Genomic DNA, 20342 nt, shown 5'->3' with positions numbered 1-20342 from the left:
TGCAAACTTTGAATGGCAAATATTTACCAAGTCACACTGAAGTACCGTGGTGATGATTTTATTAACTCCACGACAGGCTCTGCACCTGCCCTCTGCAGGCGGTAACTTCTGCTGACACGGGGCAGGGCCTGAGATTCCCCTTACTCCAGTCTGGATCGGTATGGTTTACCTGAAGTGCAGGAGCAAAATACCTGCGGGGTCCTCTGCGCGCCTGAGCAGATGTAAGGATGTTCCTTTGAAACTAAGAAAACAACAGGCCTAAGCTCTTTTTTTCTCTTTTCCTTTTTTTTTTTTTTTTTCCCCTTCCTTATTTTTCTTTAATTATTACTATTTTTTTTCTTTTTCCAATAAGAAAACTTGTGGATATATTTTCCTAGTTAGTCAGGTTTCCTTGATTAACGGAAGGGAAACATCGAAAGTAAGGGTCCCGCCTCGTGCTGTGAGTCCTCCGGGGTTTGTGCAAGCTGGGATCCACGGTCTGGTGGCACAGAACCACGGAACCACAGCGGGGCTGTGGCTGGAGGCACCTCTGGGTCCCTTTGCCCCAGAGCAGGGCTCAGGGCCACGTCCCGGTGGCTCCTGGAGGTCCCCAGGGAGACCCCAGCACCCTGTGGTACCTGGGCCAGGCTCCGGCACCCACACAGTAAATCAGAAATGAAGTTGCCCAGCAAACTGTAGCATCCTATCACTTGTCACCATAAATATCGGCACTATCGGGTGCTGTGGGCAGATTCCAGCTGGGCGATGCTGCCTGGACCCGGGCCGGGGCAGAGGGGCTGGGTGGCACGCGAGATCTGGTGCCACGCGTAATTAGAGGATGAACGATTAATCAACTTGAGTACCAGGGCTGGGCGGGATCTAAACTCCTGCATGATTCACATTGTCTCATCACTCTGCTCCCAATGAGTCCTTCTGAAAATATTAAATTGCTACAGCCAGTTTAATAGTCTGTAAAAGCGAGTGCGTGATCTCCTGTCACAATTTGAATCTCATAAATGACCTACGGAAGATCTGAACACGTCCATACCCAACCCTCACTCAGATATCAGGTGTGAATATTTGTCTTTGCGGATTAAAAATACCTTAAGGGACCTTAAATATCAGACCCTAAAGCTGCCGCAAACTGGGACCCGGCGGCCGAGGGCACCAGAAGTTGGGGCAGCGGGCGGGCGGCAGCCTATGGCACCTGCTCCTGGCACTGCGTCCTCAGTGCTCTGGAGGAAACCTCTTCTTTGGGGGCTGAATGCTTCCCCTGAGGGCACTGGGTGGTGTTCGGTGGGGCTGGAAGCCCTCGCCTGCTGGTCGGTGGCGCCAGGCAGCGGTGCGGCTCCTCTGGGTCGCAGCCAGTGGCTGGAGAAGGCTTTCACCTCCGTGTACACACACGCAGTTCCCTCCTCTATCTGCTTCATCTCCTCGTGCTTTCACAACGCTATACGGGTAGAACCAGCCTTGTGAGTAATCCTGCTTATTCTGATACCAGTTTTCCACGGGAAATTTCTGAAACCTCTGGTGTTTTCCTCCCCCCCTCCCGCCTCCTGCCCATCATCCCGCTTCCTTCACAGCCGCCCCTGCCAACTGGCAAACCCCGCTTTGTCTTTCAGCTCTGCTCAGAGAAATGTGCTGCGTTTCACATGAGGTCTGGCACATGGCAAAGCTCAGCACTACACAGGGAGTCCAAACCGGGCTCCGGCACCTCCTCGCAGACAGCAGCTACTGCTGTGGAAATCCGTCCTACCAAGGCACGTTTTTATTCTCTTTGTCTATTTTTAAAGCCTGCTAGGAGAGGTGGAAAGGAAGTCCCTCTGCTCCTACACCATTAAAAGATCTAATAAATACAATATATTTTATAATTTATTTATAATATTAATTTAGTACTATTGGACATTCACCTCCATTATCCTGTCGGAGATTCTTTCGCTGCCTCTGCTGCTGCTGGGAGAGGTGCAGGGAAGGAGGGGAGAGCTGCGGGCAGGGGCTCTTCTCGGGGCATCTCCAGGGCAAATTAGGAAAAATGTGCCTGGGAGGAGGGTTGGTGGTTTGGTGGGTGGGGGATAACCCTTCTGGGCACGGGGTGCTGACTCTTAAGGAAGTCCCCTGGCAGCACAGGCGACAGCGGCTGCTCGAGCTTTTGGGATGCAGACACCGTGTGCAGTGCACCTCACTGCCTCGCAGAGCACGCTGAGGTGTGAGATGGGCCTGAGCCCATGACGCTGTGCTCCTGCCACCTCTCACCCGTTAAATGTGGAGTTGTGTTTTTAGGATGGTTAATTTTCACCTTGCGTGGGCACGAGGAGCCTGTTCCAAAGAAACCAGCGGCAATCTTTCCTCTGAATTTAGTTTTGATCCAGAGTCCCTCACATCTAGTTTGCATGTCAGAAGAAACAATGCTCTCCCTCCCCTGTGGCTCTTTAATACTGTAAATACCCCAAACTCCCAGCAAGTTCTGAGCCCTCCACACACGGCAGGCAGCTTTGTTCCCACCTGCTCTCAGGATTACAAGCGTGCAGCACGCGCCTCTTCTAAAACACCGCCACTCCAAGTGGTGCAACCTGGCTTTGTTACAAAACATGCACTTGCCAGGACAAAGCGTTTGGGCTAAAGCAAAGTAGGGGTTTCCATTTCTTTATTCCAGGGGTGTTGCGACACCACAGCCCATCAGTGTTGTGCCACGGGAGCTCTGCGGGATGGAGCTGGCTGCTGCGGAGATCTGCAGGCACATCGCCCCGTCGGGGTAATTCACCGGGCAGGTTTCAGGCTGACTCGTTTCACGGAGCCATCCACCTCGGGAATCAGAAACACGGCTCGTTGCTTCTTCATGTGCCACTGGCTGTCCTTTCCAGGTGATATCCCTGAAAAATCCCAACCTGTGCCTCATTTCCTCTCAAACGATGAGACTGGAAAAGGTTAAATGCAATTGCATTTGGGATTATTGTTATTTCCCTCTAGCCTGAGTCTTAGCACGAGGCTCAGAGCTGACTTTTTAAAATGAAATCTGCAATTTTCTGCAATCACAGGGTTTTAAGAGATTAAGCTTTAAGAATACTAAATATCATAAGTCTCACAACAAAGCTGTGTGGGTTGGCAGTAGTGGTACCTGCCCTGCTTCTTGATACCACTTCTCCCCTTTTAAAAAGAAGGTGCATAGGCATAAACCCCTGTTTTTAATTAAATTCTGCCTTTCATAAGGGAACATGGAGGTGTATGGAGATAGACCTTCTGTGATTGGTGAAGTAATTAGATGAAAACTGAAGATATTGGGCTTACTCAACAGGGCCGGCATAAAGTGTCTTAAAAACCAGCACCTGCCCTCTGCTGATTAATAGGCAGCCCCTGTGCTGGTGATCCCTGCATCCACCTCTGGTAAATGTTGCCTGTTGTAATTGGGAAAAGCCTTCTTAAAGCTTAGCCGCCAGCCAAGTCGGATTTATTTGTCAGTGCAAACTTCTGGGAACTTTTTGTCTTGAGCAGAAGTACGCCTGGTCCAGGCTCAACTGCTGTGAGCAGTTTTCAGGCTATATTCCTGTTCTAATAGGTCCGATTAAAACACATTGCCTTAACACGAAGCGACACAAGGTGCTCTTTGCTAGAGAGCTGCGCTGGTGTTTCTGGACGGGGCAAGCGTGAGGTGAATGGGGTGCTGTAGGGGCACACGGGGCCTGCTGGCAGAGCAGAAGGCCGAGGTGAGCCCTTTTCCCGGCTGGACAGAGATTTCTTTCGGCCACGAAGGGAAAAGACAGGCTGATGTTGCTCTCTAGTGGAACAGCCCGTGTCTGCACCGCGAAGCCGGCGGTGCCAAGGGACGGTGCCGAAGGCACTTGTAGGCCCCCCCCACTGCTGCAGGCCTTCTGCTGGGCCCCCCCCTGCCCTCCTGCAGGGGGAGAGGGCTGTTTTCCCCCAGGGATGCTCCACCTGCAGCATGGCTCTGCTGGGACAAAGCCATCACCTTGCAGCTGGGAGCCAGGGCCCAGCCTGGCCATGCGGGCCCTTGGGCCGTGCTGCTTTGCAGACGGTGTGGTGATGCCATACCTTCGTCCTTAGCCTGCCTCCAGCTCCGTTTCCCCTCTGCCATCCCAAATTTCTCGCTCCCAAAGCCGTGTGCCAGCGGCAGCGGCTCGGAGCAGGGGATGGCACCCTCAGATGCCGGCAGGGCCCTCGCCTCTCGATGCTCAGAAAGTGCAATTAACGTTGTCTCTTCATATAAAATCGCTCTGACAGTTCCTCTCCTTGCCGTGATATTATCCAAAATCCAATTTTATAGTCCACAGTGTGAGCAGTTTTAAAAAGTAAATTACAGGTCATGACTGTTTATAGAAGTCCATGTGATTTTTATCAGGCTATTCACAGGCAAGTGTTTAGCCTGAGAGAAATAAATATTTCGGATCAGTTGGGTGTCTGTTTAAACACAATCAGTTCTAAATTTGGGTAAATAACCCTGCTAGTCTGCAGCATGCTGAATGCAGGACACACTTCCTTTGGGGTTATTTTGGCCTCCCCAGCCAGCCTGGCTCTTCCCCCCCCCGCCAGCAAACATCGTCTTCCCTGAAGATGGCACTGGAGAAACGGAGGGAAGCAATCCCACCACTCGCTGTTAGCAAAGGCCCGGCGATTGAGGACGGTTTTGTCTCTTTCTGCTGAGGCACACTGAAGGAGAGCAGCAGTACACCGGAGGAGCAGGGTTTCTGTGACACCCCCACCCTGAAGCACAAAGGGAGACCGGGGGGAGAGCAGGGAGCAAGGTAACTTTATCACTTTTTTTTTACCTCTGGCCATCTCCAGTTCCCAAACGAGCACAATGGGCGAGTTTCTTAGGCAGAAGCAACTGCGTGGTGGTGACAAAGGGATCGCAGCGGGGCCATGCTCTGCCCCTGCTCGGTGGCTCGAGGTGTCCCTTTGCGGGGCGGGCTGGCACCCCAAAGGGGCCTCGGGATCTGCGACAGCTCCGTGCTCCACTTCCCAGCTCCCACCTAAATAAGCACGCGCTGCCGATGGCTTAAATCTGCATTTAGGGACTCCTGAGTGATTGACTCAATAGGATGTAATAGGTATCATAAAGTTCTTACAGTTCTTAAATAACTCCCTAAATGCTTATTTATGTGAAATGGCCGCTTTTGGGTCTTTCTAGTCATTACGCTTTAAAGAGCCATAAATCTCTATTTAGGTGTGACCGCACTGCCAACCAGCGGGTGCAGGAAATGTAAAGCAACGCATGGTGTAGGGCTAGTGGGTTACCTTGTCATGGACTGATATATATATATATATATATATATATATATATTACCCATGTTATTTCCCCTTGATATCTGAATCTTAGTAACACTAAATGCAATTATACTTTTAGGGGGAGATTATTTTATCCCCTTCTAGCCAGTGAAAATCCCTGCAGCAGTATTTTCATTTTGAGGTCAAGCATTGGGTAAATATTTGGGTAAATCTGAGGTAAATTTGAGGTCAAACCCTACAAACCTGCATTCAGGGCTCAGTCTGGAGGCTGCATGTAGGGTGTTAGAGTGCTACGACACACGGAGGGCATGAGAGGAGAACGAAAGCTGTGTCTTGACTTGATTAAATTATCTACTGCACTGTGTCATGTAGAAATACTCCCTCCGCTAATTAACAACCTAGCAGGAAAAATCAATTTCAGTCTGTTTTCTGTTTAGCTCCACTGCTTTGTGAAAATGAATACAGGAGAGCAGAACACATCCCTGTTTTACAGAAAATAAAATTAAAGGGGGGCGGGGGATAGGAAGGAGGGCCTCTTCTAAGAGATGTATGAAATTGTTGCAGGAAATGTGAGAAATGTTAATTGTTTTTTCACGCAGAATTTCCTTTTGACATTTTTTACCCAGCTCCAATACAATTCAGTTCCATTTTTACCCACTTCCCATTCTGTGTGCATATCCTCTTTTCCATTTTGCCTTCTTGATACCTAAGCATGAAAGTTTAAAAACACGTATTACTACAAACCTGCCTTATTTTCTGTGCTCCTCAGTTTTTCACTGTTTTCTCTATTACTGTATTTCCGAAAGCGTTACCTTAGTTTATCAGTCCCCTTGTGTCTGCAGGCCTACATTTTCTACTTCCATTTGCAGACAAATGGCAGTGAGGCCTACTGGGAAGTGCTTTTCGAATCACCTTTGCCAATCTCATTTAAAAAATTCTCAATTAATTCAGTACAGAAAGTGTTGGTGCAGTTTGCTGCGTCCCCCCGAGCTGTGGCACCCAGCATCCAGGGCCTCAGAGCGCTGGGGAGCGGGGAGCCGAGGGGCTCTGGGGACGTGGTGCCGTGGCCGTGAGCAGGCCTTACGGCTGCAGGTGCAGGTTGTCTGCTGATTTGAACAGAGGTTTGTCCAAGTCCCAACTAGTTTGGGAGCAACGAATGCAGAAATGGGCTGCCGGTGGGGAGCTGCTTGTGTGGGGAGCTGCTTTCAGGCCTCCTCCGGGGAGCTTCACTGCCTTCCCTGAGCTTGCTTTCGGCAGGCCCCAGGGGGTGCTTCTGGTGGCCCAGCAGTTATCAGAGGAGCACAGCTCTCCCTACCCGCTGCTGGTGTCGTGCCGGTAGCAATCAGCAGCGCCGCCACAGCCTTTTGTCACTTGTCAGCTTTGCAGATCTCACTCCAAACCAGTTATCTGCAAATATGCAAAGCTGGGAATCTGCTTGAATTGTACTTTGAAGGAATGTTAACAGACCACATGCATCATTTATATCAGTGAAGTGTGGACTCAGAATCCCCCGAATAAACAAAGTGATTAATCTAGTGTTAAATCTTAATTTACGCTCTCAGCCTATGAGTTTCCCAAACTGCTTCAGTAACTCAATAAGTGCTGTATAATTTAAAAACCAGCAGTTGTCACATAACCTAATAATACCATTCCAGCCTGCTGCTGTTTAAGCTATTCAAGAAAATATACTAACCCAGGATTAAAGCTGTATTTCTTGCTTAAGCTTTAACGTGTGGCAAATATTGCATTAAATTGAAGTCCATGAAAGAGTAGCTCTGGTGAATATGGAGGCAACACTGGAAAATGCATCAGTCTTGATTAAAAATGGTTAATTTTACCCCATTGAGTAACTTCTGCTGCTAATGACAGGATATAGTTATAAGTGATTTGACTATTTTTTTTAGGTAAGTAGCTCAGGTTTTGGTAAGGCCTGATCCTGCAATGCGTTATTTGTGCAAATCATTCAGTGGTTAATAGCTTTGGGTGAGTAAAGTTTCAGTATATTCCTATAATAATTCACTGTGAGAGTTACACTGAAGGAAAAAATTAAATAAAAGTTAACTGTGGCCACTAAGATTTTATATATTATATATTTATATTTATATATATATAATGCTCTACGTTCATCCCCAAGAGCAGCCTGGAAACCACTTGGAGCTTTTCCTTTGTTACTGGAAAACACACAGTAAACTTAGTTATAAAATGCTGGAAATGATTATAACTTTTGTCCTTCTTAACTTCTTCCATTGTTTAAGAAAGAGAGCAACAAGTAAATGCAACCTTTTCCTAAGCTATTTAAAGTAAACGGTGACTGGTAACACTCAAAAAAATAATTAAACCCTTTGATTCAAGTACACACTATCATTACAATGCAGATGATTAAATGAGTGCATGCAACGTCAGCTCAAATTGAGAATGCAAATTACCATTTTGGTAACAATTTCCAGTTAAAGAAATCCAGTGTTTTATTCGTCTTACCACTGCAGAATGAGAATGTATTAGTTCAAGTATTTTTTTTCTCCTTAATCCAATAATTTCACTGTTGCAAAAGTATGGTAAAACAGCCTTCTTTTACTAGCTTTAGCATTTTTATGGATTCCTCCACACAGAATAACACAGTCATCAGGGCGGGCTGGCGTATATCGTACATCCCAGCGGGCCAGGCAGCCTCCCCTGTCCTGGAAGACCTCTCCTCTTCACACATCACCTTGCCGGGCTGTTGGGACTGACTTTTCCTGGAGATCCAAATCTCCCATTTGGTAGGGAAGGGGTATTTATGTAGACGCCATCCAGTTTGGCTTCTTAAAGAGAATTAGCCCAAGACTTTAATTCCACCACTGTTGGTGTCCACCCCTCTCTGAATGGAAACTCTTACAGGGAACGACCAGTTCTCGCACCGTAAGATGCTCGTGATTTTATTTCTGATGGCTGCAGGGTGCCACCGGCGGGGCTGTGATTTAGGAGGTCGCCAGCTGCTTCCTTCCTCCTCGGCCGTGCTGGTGCAAACCAACTGCTTATGTAGCAAGTGCATGGAGATGCTTTAGATTTACACCGCGTGCCTGAGACGTTGTGTTGTCCTTGATTTAGGTCTAACCCATGAGAGTGTTGCTGCCTTTTATCTGCAATTTATGGGTACGTGTCCAGTCTTGTCAGCAATTCAGCTGCTGAAGACACAGGTATCTTTAACTTCAGTTTAGTCCAATTATGGAATTGAAAATGATGCTGATTATTTTTTTTTTAAGGCCTGCTTGAATTCCAGACCTGTGCTCAGTTTTCGGCAGCACCGACGGGCAGCAGGGAGTGCTGGTGCAGGTCCCGTTGCAGGAGCTAGGACGAGCGCCTGCCCTGTGCAGAGTGGCTCTGCAAAACTCCTGACTGGCTTCTTTGGAGCAGCCCGAAAAGCTGGTGAATCGAACCAGCCCGGTATGCTTAGTAATAGACTTTCCTTAATCAACTTTTTATTGCTGAAAGCTGTAGACGATTGTGCAGGAAAAGGTAGCTTTGCGATTCCAAATAAATCATGGAGGCTCACAATTCCCTCAGCTTACATTAAAGAAGAATTGATTGTTTTCTCCAGCCTGCCCGAAACAAGCAGCCTTTCTTGTCTGGCAGCTGAGCTCCGAGTGTGCTGGTATGTAGTAAATCCAGACTGATTGAACGAGACGGTTTCTTGCTCGTGTTTCACCAAGACAGGGCGATGAAGGGCAGCCTCACATTCCCGCGTCTCACACCGCACTGCACCGGGCTGGGAGATCTGGGGATAAACGATGGCCCGTGCTAGTGTCCCTGGGGAAGGAGGTGGGTGCTGTGACGGCGGGGGGAGAGACAAGGAAAATCAATTAAATCCAGAGGGTTGATCAGATCTGATAAGATCTAGAACAACATTACAGTAACCCTCCTATTTTTGGGTACCTGCAGAAGAGCTGGGGATTGAGTGCTGGTGGGGCCACGCAATGTCGTGGCACGAACAGAGTCCCTAATGCTCCAAAAAACATTTTTTGGCTGAAGAACCAAAGAAGTCCCATGTGAAGAGCAGCGTCGCAGGCTGGGGAAAGCGCTTGAATTTCCTTGGATATCAATGTCACCCTGGTCCTTTCAGGGGACATCGCCAACCGCCCCCTCTCCCCACACCATGTGTGCTCTCATTGGCCACAGCAGCAGCACTTACTCAAATAAAACAGATTTTCTCCAAATAAAAGGTTGTGTCTTTCAAAGTGCCATTGAGGGCAGGTCATCCTGGGAGTGGTACCAACTACAAGGTAGGGGACAATATACGTGGTTCGTTTGGTCTTCAGTCGGGATATTTGCAATGAACTCGTAGACTTTAAGACACAGGGGCAATATAATTCGTCTCCGGGAAAGTTACTGCCATAGCTGCATGAGAAACTGGTTTCTTAAAGTTAGTGTTTAAAAAGTTTAATTCTTCATATTTTGTGTCCACTGTGCATAATAATCTTTCCTCGTGGGGGGATTCAGATGAATGGCTTCAGAATCACTGGTAGTGAGCTGATACAATGAAAACATCCTAAATACCAGTTTTATTGAAATGTATTTCTATATGTAAGAATAATTAGTTTAGAAACAGGCTGGCCCATTGTAATTAAAACCTGTGTAATGGTTCCTTGCTCTGACCAATTTATTTTCTGAACAGACTGGTAAGGTATATTTTTTTGTTAGTTATGTTTTTCTCTTTTTTTGGTGGCAACCCATCCACGTGGCTACGCAACAGGAGGGTAGTTGTTTTCAGACCTGTTGCAGGAGTGGTTTGCTTTTTGTCTCTCCCCAGCAGCTGGCCGACCCTCCCGGTCCGTGGTGGTGGTGGTTCTGTACCGGCGGTGGGGTTTGGCTGCGCCCTGCCTGCGCTGAGCTCTGCCCTCCCGTGCCTGGAAGCTTCATGGTGAGGTTGGCAGGGGCCGGTTGGGATCAAATGTGAGGCTGTGACAAAAACTAGAGCCCCGTGTCCCATCCTAACGCACCTTGTACAGCGAGAAGGGATGCAATGATTACACATGATAACTTATCTTCCTGGAGCCGGTGGGGTGAAGAATGGGACAAACATCAGCAACAGGCAACAGTGGTCACTGGGTGTTTTTTTGTGGATAACGTTTGCTGTTAAATTATTTAGTTTTGTAGGGGAATTGCCTTTTCATGTAAGAACGTCATGAGCTGTTCCTCTGAAACTGAATTCTTGAAGATGGAAAGGTTTCAGTGCAGCCCGCAGACACCCAGCTCTGGGTGGGCCCGTCCTTTTGCCCTCTGGATGGCAAGAACAGTCAGCGTTTCTCCCGGTGGCTTTCTCATGTAATGAAGCACCTCTGCTGCTATAGGAAGGTTAGGTTACAGGTTCAGCAAGAAAGGGAGTCTGTTCTGTTTGTATTTACAGGCCGGCACATGGGATTAAGGAAGAAACAAAGCTGCTTTATACGACAAGTCATCTGAGAGGCGTCATCTGTCCTATAGGAAAAAACAGGCAGTTCTTACTTTGCTTTTTCTTTCTGGTTCAGCCAAACCACCTCTTTAAAAACAAAAAGAATGGACCTCAAAATTTGCACTAAAAGAACGTGCAAGTCTAGGGACTCAGTCAGTAGCAAAGAAAAAAAAAATTACTTTGAAATTTTGGAATACTTAATTTATATATATATATATATTGTTTCATTTATTCTTTTATAGCATAGGTTTTTATGGTGTGTGGCTGTGTTTGGCTCTGAAATCATTACTGAGTTTTTCCTAATCGTATGAATGGAAGAGACATCACGATGGCAGTGATCGTGCCACTCTCAGGGGTCCCCTGGGAGCACTTCCCAGAGCTAACGGGAGCAGCCAGATGGCAAGTGCTCTGCAGGGTGGCAGTCAGCAGGGGTGGGCAGGCAGGGGATTTTCCTGGTTTTTGCTTTACTTTCCCCATAAAAAGAGGGGCTGTGTGAGGCCACCTGCCAGGCAGATGGGCCCAGCACTGCCACAGGTCGCATGGCTCGTGCGTAGGTCAGCTGCGATGCACGTGGCTGATGGTTCTTACATTAGTGGGAAACCAGGTGATGATCTGGATTAAAAAAAAATATGGAAGTATAATGAAAGGGGTGCAGGGAAGAGTGCGGGAATGGAGAGGGTGTGTGCAGAACACACGGGCTCTATGGGGGTAAGTGGGTGCAGAGGGTGCTGCGCGCACTTCGTTATGGCCTTCCCCTTCTCCTACAGCTGCCAGCATGTGGAGCTCTCCGTCGGCCGTCCCCGCGGCCGTGATGCTGCTGGTGGCAACCACGCAGGCAGCAGCGAAGGTCACCCCGGCGCTGAGATTCACCAAGCCGAAGCCATCCCCACCGCCGGGCGCTGCCAACCCTTCCCTCGCCCCCATGCCGGGAGCCCCGGGCAGAGCCCAGCTGCCCTCCATGAGCCCCGCGGTGCGGGCGGCCACCACGCTCTTCCCCTTCGAGAACGACACCCTGGACACGGCCGACTTCTTCTTCAACTGCTGTGACTGCTGTCCCCCCACCGGCGGGCCCCGGGGGCCGCCGGGGGAGCCAGGGCCTCCAGGTGCAAACCACGATGGATCGGTTCGCTCACACCAGGCAGCTCAGCACGTTGCCAGATGTCTGCAGTGCCAAAATCTAATGGTTATAACGAGCAGTGCGCTAGTCTGCAAATGCTCGCTTTGCGAGCACTAATACTGGAGCTAGGAACTACTCAGCTGAGGAAGGCTGGCGAAAATTGTGGAATAATATTTTTTTAATACAGTGTACTCAAGCGATTTGCACTTCCCTTAGCTTCCACAGCGAATGGAAGTTATATTGGCTGTGGAAGGAGTTTGCACTCGTAGGGCTGATGGAGAAGCTCTCGAGTCAGATGGGTGGTGCTGGGACGGCTCCAGCTGCCTGAGCCTGCCCTCAGATGGGCACCGGGAGCCTCTTGCTCCCACATGGATGAAAAAGTAAACTAAAAGAAAGCTGGCTTGCTCGCCGTTCCTTGTGCAGGATGGAGCCACCTGCCAGGTTCCTCTTCTATATTTGCAGATTTAATTCTTTTTAAGGAGAGGGGCAATTACTAAGCTATGGGAGCTCCTTGGATGTGCTCAAATATTAAAGACAGATTACTTCTGATGTTTTATGAATGCCTGAGCCCCTGCAGCTTTGAGGCAGCTGAAAGCTGGTTTTAAAAAATCTTTAACTGTAGCCAAGAGCGAAAAGGAAAGCTGTACGATTTGGGGATTGCAGCAGCAAAAGGCGAAGGCTGGGGAGCTGTGTGCCAGATCAGGGCATCCTCAGCAACACCAGTGGGAGCCGTGCTGTGTTGTTGTCTCTCCTTTATGTCCCCCAAGGGCTTCGGCTGCAATGCACAGAGGGCAGGGTCAAGCCAAACCTGTCTGTCTCACGTTTGGTTTGCATCAGCCATATGACAGGAAATAAAATAGCCAGCTCTTACCAGGGTGATGGAAACAGGGTTGCCCTTGTTGCATCCCCTGATGGCATGTTGCTTAGCTGTTATCACACGTTTTCTCTGTAAAGTTAAACCTCTGAGTTACTAAGATAACTTTGTTGATGTGATTACATTACAGGTCCTAAGGGGGAGAAGGGAGATGCTGGTGTGCAAGGTCTGCCGGGAACCCCGGGACCTCAAGGTCCCAAAGGCTTTAAAGGAGAAAGAGGTAAAGTAGACGAACTGCTCCTTTGGAAAACAAATGCTGTTGTCCTCAGCAGATAACACAAAACTGTAGGAAAAAATATTTTTGCAAAGGAAGCAGAGTACGCTGATACGGATTGACACCTTGCGAGATTTAGCATGGCATGAACAGAGGGACAATAACTTGGGTGGTGGTGGCATATGTGCAGGTGGTACAGGAACGGCTGCTCATAAAGATCCCACTCAGAACTCCTCGTTTTTGAGGAGTTTTTCCCTTGTTTCGGGGCAGAAATCCGACATGAGTGTGAGATGGAGTTGTCTGCATGATGGTGCTTGGTGCTGGGAGATGCAGCTGGGGGTTGTGAGCTCTGTTCTTGAAAACAAACATTGCTCATCGTGCTGAGGGACGCGTGCAAGATGGTACCAGTCACTTTCTGTGTAATGATTTCTGCGCTGCAGACAGTGTCACAAATGACATATTAATGGTGCGATGTCCTAGGAGGCAAAGGGGAGCAAGGCGAGCGAGGAATAAGTGGAAACCCTGGTTATCCAGGCAAGCCTGGGCTGCAAGGTACGTAACATGGGCCAGGAAAGCCGTGAACAGTGCATCGGCCTGTCCCTTTGCTGCTGGTGATGGATACCCTATCCTACGGTAATGGTTGTAACCTTTTCTCTGCCCCTGCTCTGTCCTAGGTGAAGCTGGAGTGAAAGGCAATAAGGGCAGCTACGGCTTCCCCGGGCTGAAGGGACAAAAGGGCTCCAAGGGGGACACTTGTGAGAACGGCACCAAAGGAGACAAGGGGGACAGGGGGGACGCCGGGGACCCGGGGGTGGATGGAGAACAGGGTGACAAAGGGGAGAAGGGGGACACGGGGGACAAGGGGTATTGTGGGGAGCCGGGGGGGAGAGGCCAAAAGGGGGAAAGAGGGGAAGGAGGGACGAAGGGAGAAAAAGGCAGCAAAGGCGAGGTGGGGGCTGAGGGCATTCAGGGGACGGAGGGAAAGCAGGGAGAAAAGGGCGAGCAGGGAAATAAGGGTGACAAAGGGGACCTGGGACCCGCCGGCGTGACGGGACCCTCGGGGCCCAAGGGGGTGGCTGGCAGCAAGGGGGGCCGCGGGGCGCCGGGCAGGAAAGGCTCCCGCGGGGCGAAGGGGGCCCGAGGGGACACCGCGAAGCTCCTGCGATCGGCCTTCAGCGCCGGCTTGTCCAAACCCTTCCCTCCGCCCAACGTCCCCATCCGGTTTGACAAGATTTTGTACAACGACCAGGAAGATTACAACCCTTCCACCGGGAAATTCAACTGCAGCGTGCCCGGGGCGTACGTCTTCGCCTACCACCTGACGGTGAGGGGCCGCCCGGCCCGCGTCAGCCTGGTGGCCCGCAGCAGGAAGGTGGCCAAGGCCCGCGAGACGCTCTACGGGCAGGAGATCGACCAGGCCTCCTTCCTGACCGTCCTGAAGCTGAGCGCGGGCGACCAGGTGTGGCTGGAGGTTGCGCGGGACTGGAACGGGGTCTACGTCAGCGCCGAGGACGACAGCGTCTTCACGGGGTTCCTCCTGTACCCCGATGTTTTTGAGATCCTGCTGTAGGTTTAAAGGGTAGAGCTGTTGCTGAGGAGCATGCCTTCCCCTCCGCCCTCCGGAGGAGAAACAAGTATCGGCTTAGTGACTTGGCAGTGTATTGGTTTAGTTTCTAGGTTTTGTGATTTTTTTTACAAAATGTTTGCGAAAGAGTGATTAGTTTTAACTAGCAGCCCCAAGAAGCGGCACGCCCTTCATGCAGGTGCTGATAACTAAGAGAATCCACTGCCCAAAGGCCGTCAGGACCAGCATGGGGAGGGGGAACCCGAGGGGGTTTCACATCATGGGCTTCAGATTTATAGTCAGCATCATCAAATTACGTGATGAAGCTCCTTATCCAACTGAAATTTTTATCGAGCCAGCTCCGGCAATCCTTATGTGGTCAAAACTCCTCTGGACATCAGTACTGGTAACCATTGGAAAGTCACAGTTTTGACAAAGGTTGTAGTGTTTGATTCAGAGAGCTTAATCCAACACGAGCACGAGCAGTAGGTTTCTTCAAATCACGTGAAAAAATATAAAAGTATTTTATTGAATCAGTATTATGTAATACTTTAGACTGGTCTTTTTTTTTTTTTTCGTAAAAAAAAAATAAAGCTGACATCCCATGATTAGCATTCAGTAGCATAGGGATTTGCTCCTCTTCTCAGGCAGTCGCAAGCCTGGGACATTTTCCCAGTGATGCGATGAATGCTGGGTCTGACCCCAACAAGGACACAGAAAATTGGGCTACTATTCCCCTTTCTCCCACCTTCCTTGCTTAAATTGCCATCATGCTTGCCATGTGCTATTTGAATACCATCATAAATCGTGTCCCTCATTTCTTCTTTTTCCATGGCACCAAGGTCAAGTGTTCCTGAGACTTTTTATATATGCTGAGAAAATTAACACGGGAGAACCGCTGTTAAATTTTAAGATAAAAACAAAGCAATTTAAAAAGGTTGATCCTATCTGTTTGGTAAATGCAAAGGGTGCTTCAACTCATCAGCTTCTCAGCCCCACTTCAACATCAGCAATTCAAATATGAGATGATCCAGCTTTGTCAAAGAGTTGGTACTTAATTCGGTGCTTAATCTGAGTTAGCTCCTATGTGATTCAAATTCAGAGTACCAAGTATATAAAAGATGCAGATTTCAGTTTATGAACTCCCTGGCAGCTGTTGAATATTGAGGAAAAACAACAAGTTATAATAATAATTTCAGATTCCTGCTGTCACAACACCCTTAATTCTTTTGTTGTGCCTTCATGCTGCTTCTCCTACAGTCCCTGTAACAGATGGTGGTATACGGACATCTGACTAGCAATTTTCTCCTCTCCTGCTGAAGTTTCTTACACTTTCTATATAAATAACCTCTACAAATGCTCCTGAGAAAGCAATGCAAAAATGTGGGGTCTCACAAGAACCTGCTCAGATCTAATCCTCTCCATAAATTAATTGCTTGGCTGTCTGGGGAAAAGAAGAGCTGGCAGCACTACACAAGCTGGAAGGGCTCCTGCTTCCTTACAGACATCCCTGCGCAAAATATACCCAGCCAGATTAGGGGTCTCTGGGCTGCTAAAATCCTGTGGAGGTGCCCTGAGAGCAGGTTAACAGGAACAGCTGGAGACAATTCAGGCTACGCAAAGGTCCTCACAGACACTAAGGAAGGATATGGGTTGCTCACAGCACAACCCAAGTCATTTCTGAACCCCCATAATGGATATGGGAGAGCTGTAATGGCACTCTGAGCTGGCTTCTATGCTACATATATATTTTTGTCATTAACTTAATACCAGTGGAAGGTATTTCTGCTTGAAACCCTGACTGGGAAGGCAGAGAAGCATGCAGGACAAGTTACAGAAATATCACACAGCTCCTTCATATGTATAAGTGTCTTAGGGTCTATAGCTTTGCCAGTAGTACTTTGAATTTAAAGCGTGCTCACATCTATTCTGTGTTTATTTTGAAATAATTTCAGATTTAATTAAGACACATTAAACAAGTATCTTTTGAAGTTGGGCCTGTGTAAAGCACAGTGAACAGTGGTTTAGATAAATATAGATCTTTGTAGAGAGGGAGTTATCTTCATCAAATATTAAATAGAATTAACAGTAATGCCTGGAAAATATTGTTTCTCTACACTGTTATCCTTTCTACTTCAGTGTCTTGGCAAAACCACGCGTTGTTTGTTAGTCCTAGTACAGCTAATCAGATCAGTCCACAGCTGGGCTCATGAATTGCCCCAAATGAGTCAAAAATTTCAATGCAAACACATGCACATGCCTCCCCCTTTTACAGGCAGAGACTCCCGGGGCTGTCTTTTAAATGTCACGTGAAACCTTCTTGCTGAAAGGGCTTGGGGCTGTGGGATGGGCACGGAGCTGCCCGTGGGGCCAGATGCTGCAGCATCCTGACACCTCTGCCTGCTCAGGTCTCCTCCCTGAGCAGCTCTGGCTGCAAAACTTAACCCAAGCCTTTAATTCTCTCTCTCCCTATTTTTTTTTAACCACGTCGTTTGCAGTCTCCCTGCTGTGGGGTGCTCTGGTGAAGCGTTCTGCTCCGACAGCTCTTAACCGAAGCAAACTGTTCCGGGGGAAAGTTTTGGAGAATTAAAAATTCCCTCATTTTCATATGGTTTTCTTCATTTTTCATGCCATGTCAGAACAACAGCGAATGAATTGATTGAGGAGGCACTTTGTCTCATTGCATGCCGTTGCTACAAATGCCAAAATATTTGTTCCGTTTCGCTTGTGCTTCTACTTAGTATAGATTTATTTTGTAAAACTAAGTGTCTCCTGTCTGTGTTGCAATGAAGCAGTTTGACACTGGTATAAGAGAAAATAAATGCTCATTGTGCTAATCAAAGAGCAGCTGTTTTCAATAACTAAGAAAAATTATTCCAAACTGACAGAAGGACATAAAAAGCAGCTGCTTCTTTAATTAGGATCTTGAGGGCTAAATCTACAGGGGAATTTGGGTACCTTGATAGAAAAAATGTCCCTGAGCCCCACGTTAGAGAAGCAAGGCCTCCATATAAAGCCTGGGAAGAGCGAGGGATACCAGATGGAGGACGGGAGGTGCCCTGAACGGTCATGACTTGCTGCAAAATTCTTCTTAACCTCCAAAAGCAGCGTGTGCTGTTGGGAAGGAAAATCACTCCTGATACTTTGATGAAGCCCCTATCTGTTGCACCTTTGCTTTATGCCATCAATTTAATCCCCAGGCCCATGAATTGTCCGGCATGGTGTCAGGCCAGCGCTGAACTTGCCCTTGCCCGGTGCAGGTCGTGCCGCAATCAGCTGCACCCACAGTACAAAGCTGGGCCGATGCCCACCTCCCCACTGGATCTTTTCTTGCCTTTTCATCCCCATCTCTGAAGTTACACAGATGCCGTAACACTAACTCAATTTTTGTAATCGTGTTGGCAGGGCTGTGGGTTTTGCCCAGAGGAATGCCGGAGGCAGTGTCCTACAGGGAGTAGCTTGGCTCTCCTGGTGCCTCTTGCTCATGGTTTTTGGATTTCCAGGTGCCAGTGCTTGTGAGCAGCTGGGCTTGCTTTCAAGCCTCTTATTTTGCTCACCTGCTGAGCTGGGCTTGCCCCAGAATGAGGGCCACCTGCAGAGCCTTAGGGTTGCTGTGTTGGTTGAGAAAAGGGATAATGGGGGTGGGGTGGAGGGTTTTGCGTTGGTGTTTTTGGGTGGCAGAAGGCAGCCTTCCTTGGTTGGGTCTTTGCCCCCAAAAGATTGGTGTGCTGGATCCCCGGCAGCAGCTAGGTAAGTACAGTGCTTGCTCTAACTGGCTGGTTTGGGTAAAAATAGATGAGTTTTAGTGACTTCACGACAGGAATTCGTAATAGGTTTGAAAGCACAATATAATAATCCCACTTCAGGTATTTCAGTTGAAATATATCTCACCTTTTCTTTGGAGACATGTAACTTTGCTGGTATCTGCTTGGTTGTGGAAAGAATCCCTTTTGGAAGGAGAAAAAATGCCTTTCAATGTGAATTAAAATGGATTATAGTGTGATCACTGCCAGTTATCTAGCATGCTTGTAAAATGCTGGAGCTTCTTAATAGAGGATATCTATCAAGCTGCGTGTAGGCTGATATTGTTTTCTAGATATAGCCACCATTATTTATTCACAGTAAGAGCTCTATCACAGTTTTATGTTCCCTATCTGCAAAGCTGTACCTCTGAGACTAGAGTTTCAGAATTATTATGTGAAATTGTTTCAGAACGGCACGATGCAATGATTTAATTTCAGGACGGAATGTGTTTACTTGTGCGTGGTGTTACAGGGTCTGGTTTAACGTGAGCTATGGTCTTCCACAGAGGTGTCTGGACTTAGGTACATGTATTAAATGTTGCAAAGTCAATTTTGAGGGTAAACTTGAATTGTTATGTCTGTTTTAATGACTCTTTTGAATTGTTCTTCCGTAAGTCAATCCTTTTTGAGTGGAGGCTTTCTGTCTTAATAAAGAAGACTTCTGGGTAAAACTCTACTTGCTGTAACCAGACCTTTCATGCTTTATTTATTTATTGAGTTCATAAAATTTGGGGGTGAAACCTCAAACCTCTATCTTATCTTGAAACCTCAAAACCCTATCTTATTTCCATAAGATAAAGTTGAGGACGGACAGAAAGTGAACTGGTTTTATTCTGTCCGATTCTTCTCAGTTTAAGCTTTGTTTCACAGCCACTATTCCCTCAAACCCTCTGTTTGAGGCTCTTTGGACTTTGAATTGAATTAAAAAAAAAAAAAGTAATCCTAGAATTGAGGCCTTTGAAATGTCTTTATGAATCAAGTATCTTTTTTGAAATTAATGAACCAGCAACGATGAGCACTATCACTAGCCATGGTGCGTTGTGTTTAAGGGAGCATGCCTGACTGAACTGGGCTTTGTACACCTTTAGGTGGTGGTCATGTCCTAGCAAAGTAAAGTGGGAAAGTTTCTTAGGGGAAAGAAATCAAAGAGAGGGCTAGCAATAAGTAGGACTCTAGGTTCTGCTTGGTAAATGAAAATTCAGAGCTGAATCCCCGTATGAAATCCCAGCCGTGCCTCCAGGGGGATAGAGGCCAGGTGTGACTTGGTTGGGCTAATGTGCTTGGTGTTGTTAGAAATATTATACAGGAACAAAATTGGCTTGGGATTATTTACAGCAAAGAATGTGGTGTCGTTTGAAGAGTTTACAGAATAGGTTTTTGGGTAGCTATCATGTTTCTGCTTTTTTTTTTTATAGTAGGGACTACAAAACGTGTTTGCTCTTGGCTCCTAGCTGGTCCTTGGCTGCTTTCCATGTCCTCCCCAGCCTGAACTGCATATGTAACACTTATGTGCATCTAATTCAGTGTTACACTTTTAACCAAAATATTTCAGTAAACTGTTGTAATTCTATTTCTCTGCCTCTCCTGGTCTTGCTTTCCAGGTAGTTTTTTTTTTTTTTCTTCTGAGAAGGCTCTTACCCAAAAGTGTCACGTTATGGTAATGGATCACTTTCCAAAGAGATATTTTAGTGAAATATTTTACATGTCAATGCAATTTCAGAAGGAAAAAAAAATAATCTTGCTCTACGTAGTCTGGAACGGGGTTTTGGCCTGTTTCTTCACATGCTGTGTGTGTGAGAGCCACCCAGCAAGTCCTTAATTGCTTCTGCTAGGAGAAGCAACTTTTCCTTCCTCTCCACTAGTGATGCTGAAAAACCTGGGTTGACTTGGATGAAAATCAGAGTGTTTTTCCTAAAGATCAGTGCTCCTTACTCCAGATTGCAGCATAGCAGCCAGGCGCAGAAGGGGTAGGATGCAGCCTGAAAACTTATTTTCAGTTTCCCTTCCATGTTGCTGGTGGAGGCTGTGTGGAACAGATATGTTTAACTTTTTGGCAGCCCCTCTGAGATTCTGTCGTGCCAAGCCCTATATAAATGCGGAAGGCTCCCATTCCTGCTGCAAG

At 47.6% G+C, this 20342-nt stretch overlaps 1 protein-coding gene across 1 annotated transcript in view; it reads left to right on the top strand.

Annotated features, from left to right (window-relative positions):
- OTOL1 (otolin 1) overlaps positions 1–20342 on the top strand; it is a 48633-nt gene that overhangs the window by 2366 nt on the left and 25925 nt on the right. Inside the window, exons 2-7 of the mRNA XM_083848646.1 lie at positions 1602–1739; positions 2633–2840; positions 11416–11751; positions 12770–12859; positions 13334–13405; positions 13528–18167. Of these exons, the coding sequence (XP_083704772.1) occupies positions 1602–1739; positions 2633–2840; positions 11416–11751; positions 12770–12859; positions 13334–13405; positions 13528–14423 (1740 nt within the window). The 3' untranslated portion in view covers positions 14424–18167. The remainder of the gene's footprint in view (positions 1–1601; positions 1740–2632; positions 2841–11415; positions 11752–12769; positions 12860–13333; positions 13406–13527; positions 18168–20342) is intronic.

Source organism: Anser anser (genome assembly GCF_964211835.1).
Source record: "Anser anser genome assembly, chromosome: 9".
Lineage (NCBI taxonomy): Eukaryota > Metazoa > Chordata > Aves > Anseriformes > Anatidae > Anser > Anser anser.
Note: the sequence above shows the minus strand (reverse complement) of the source record. Positions and strands in the feature narration are given on the sequence as shown.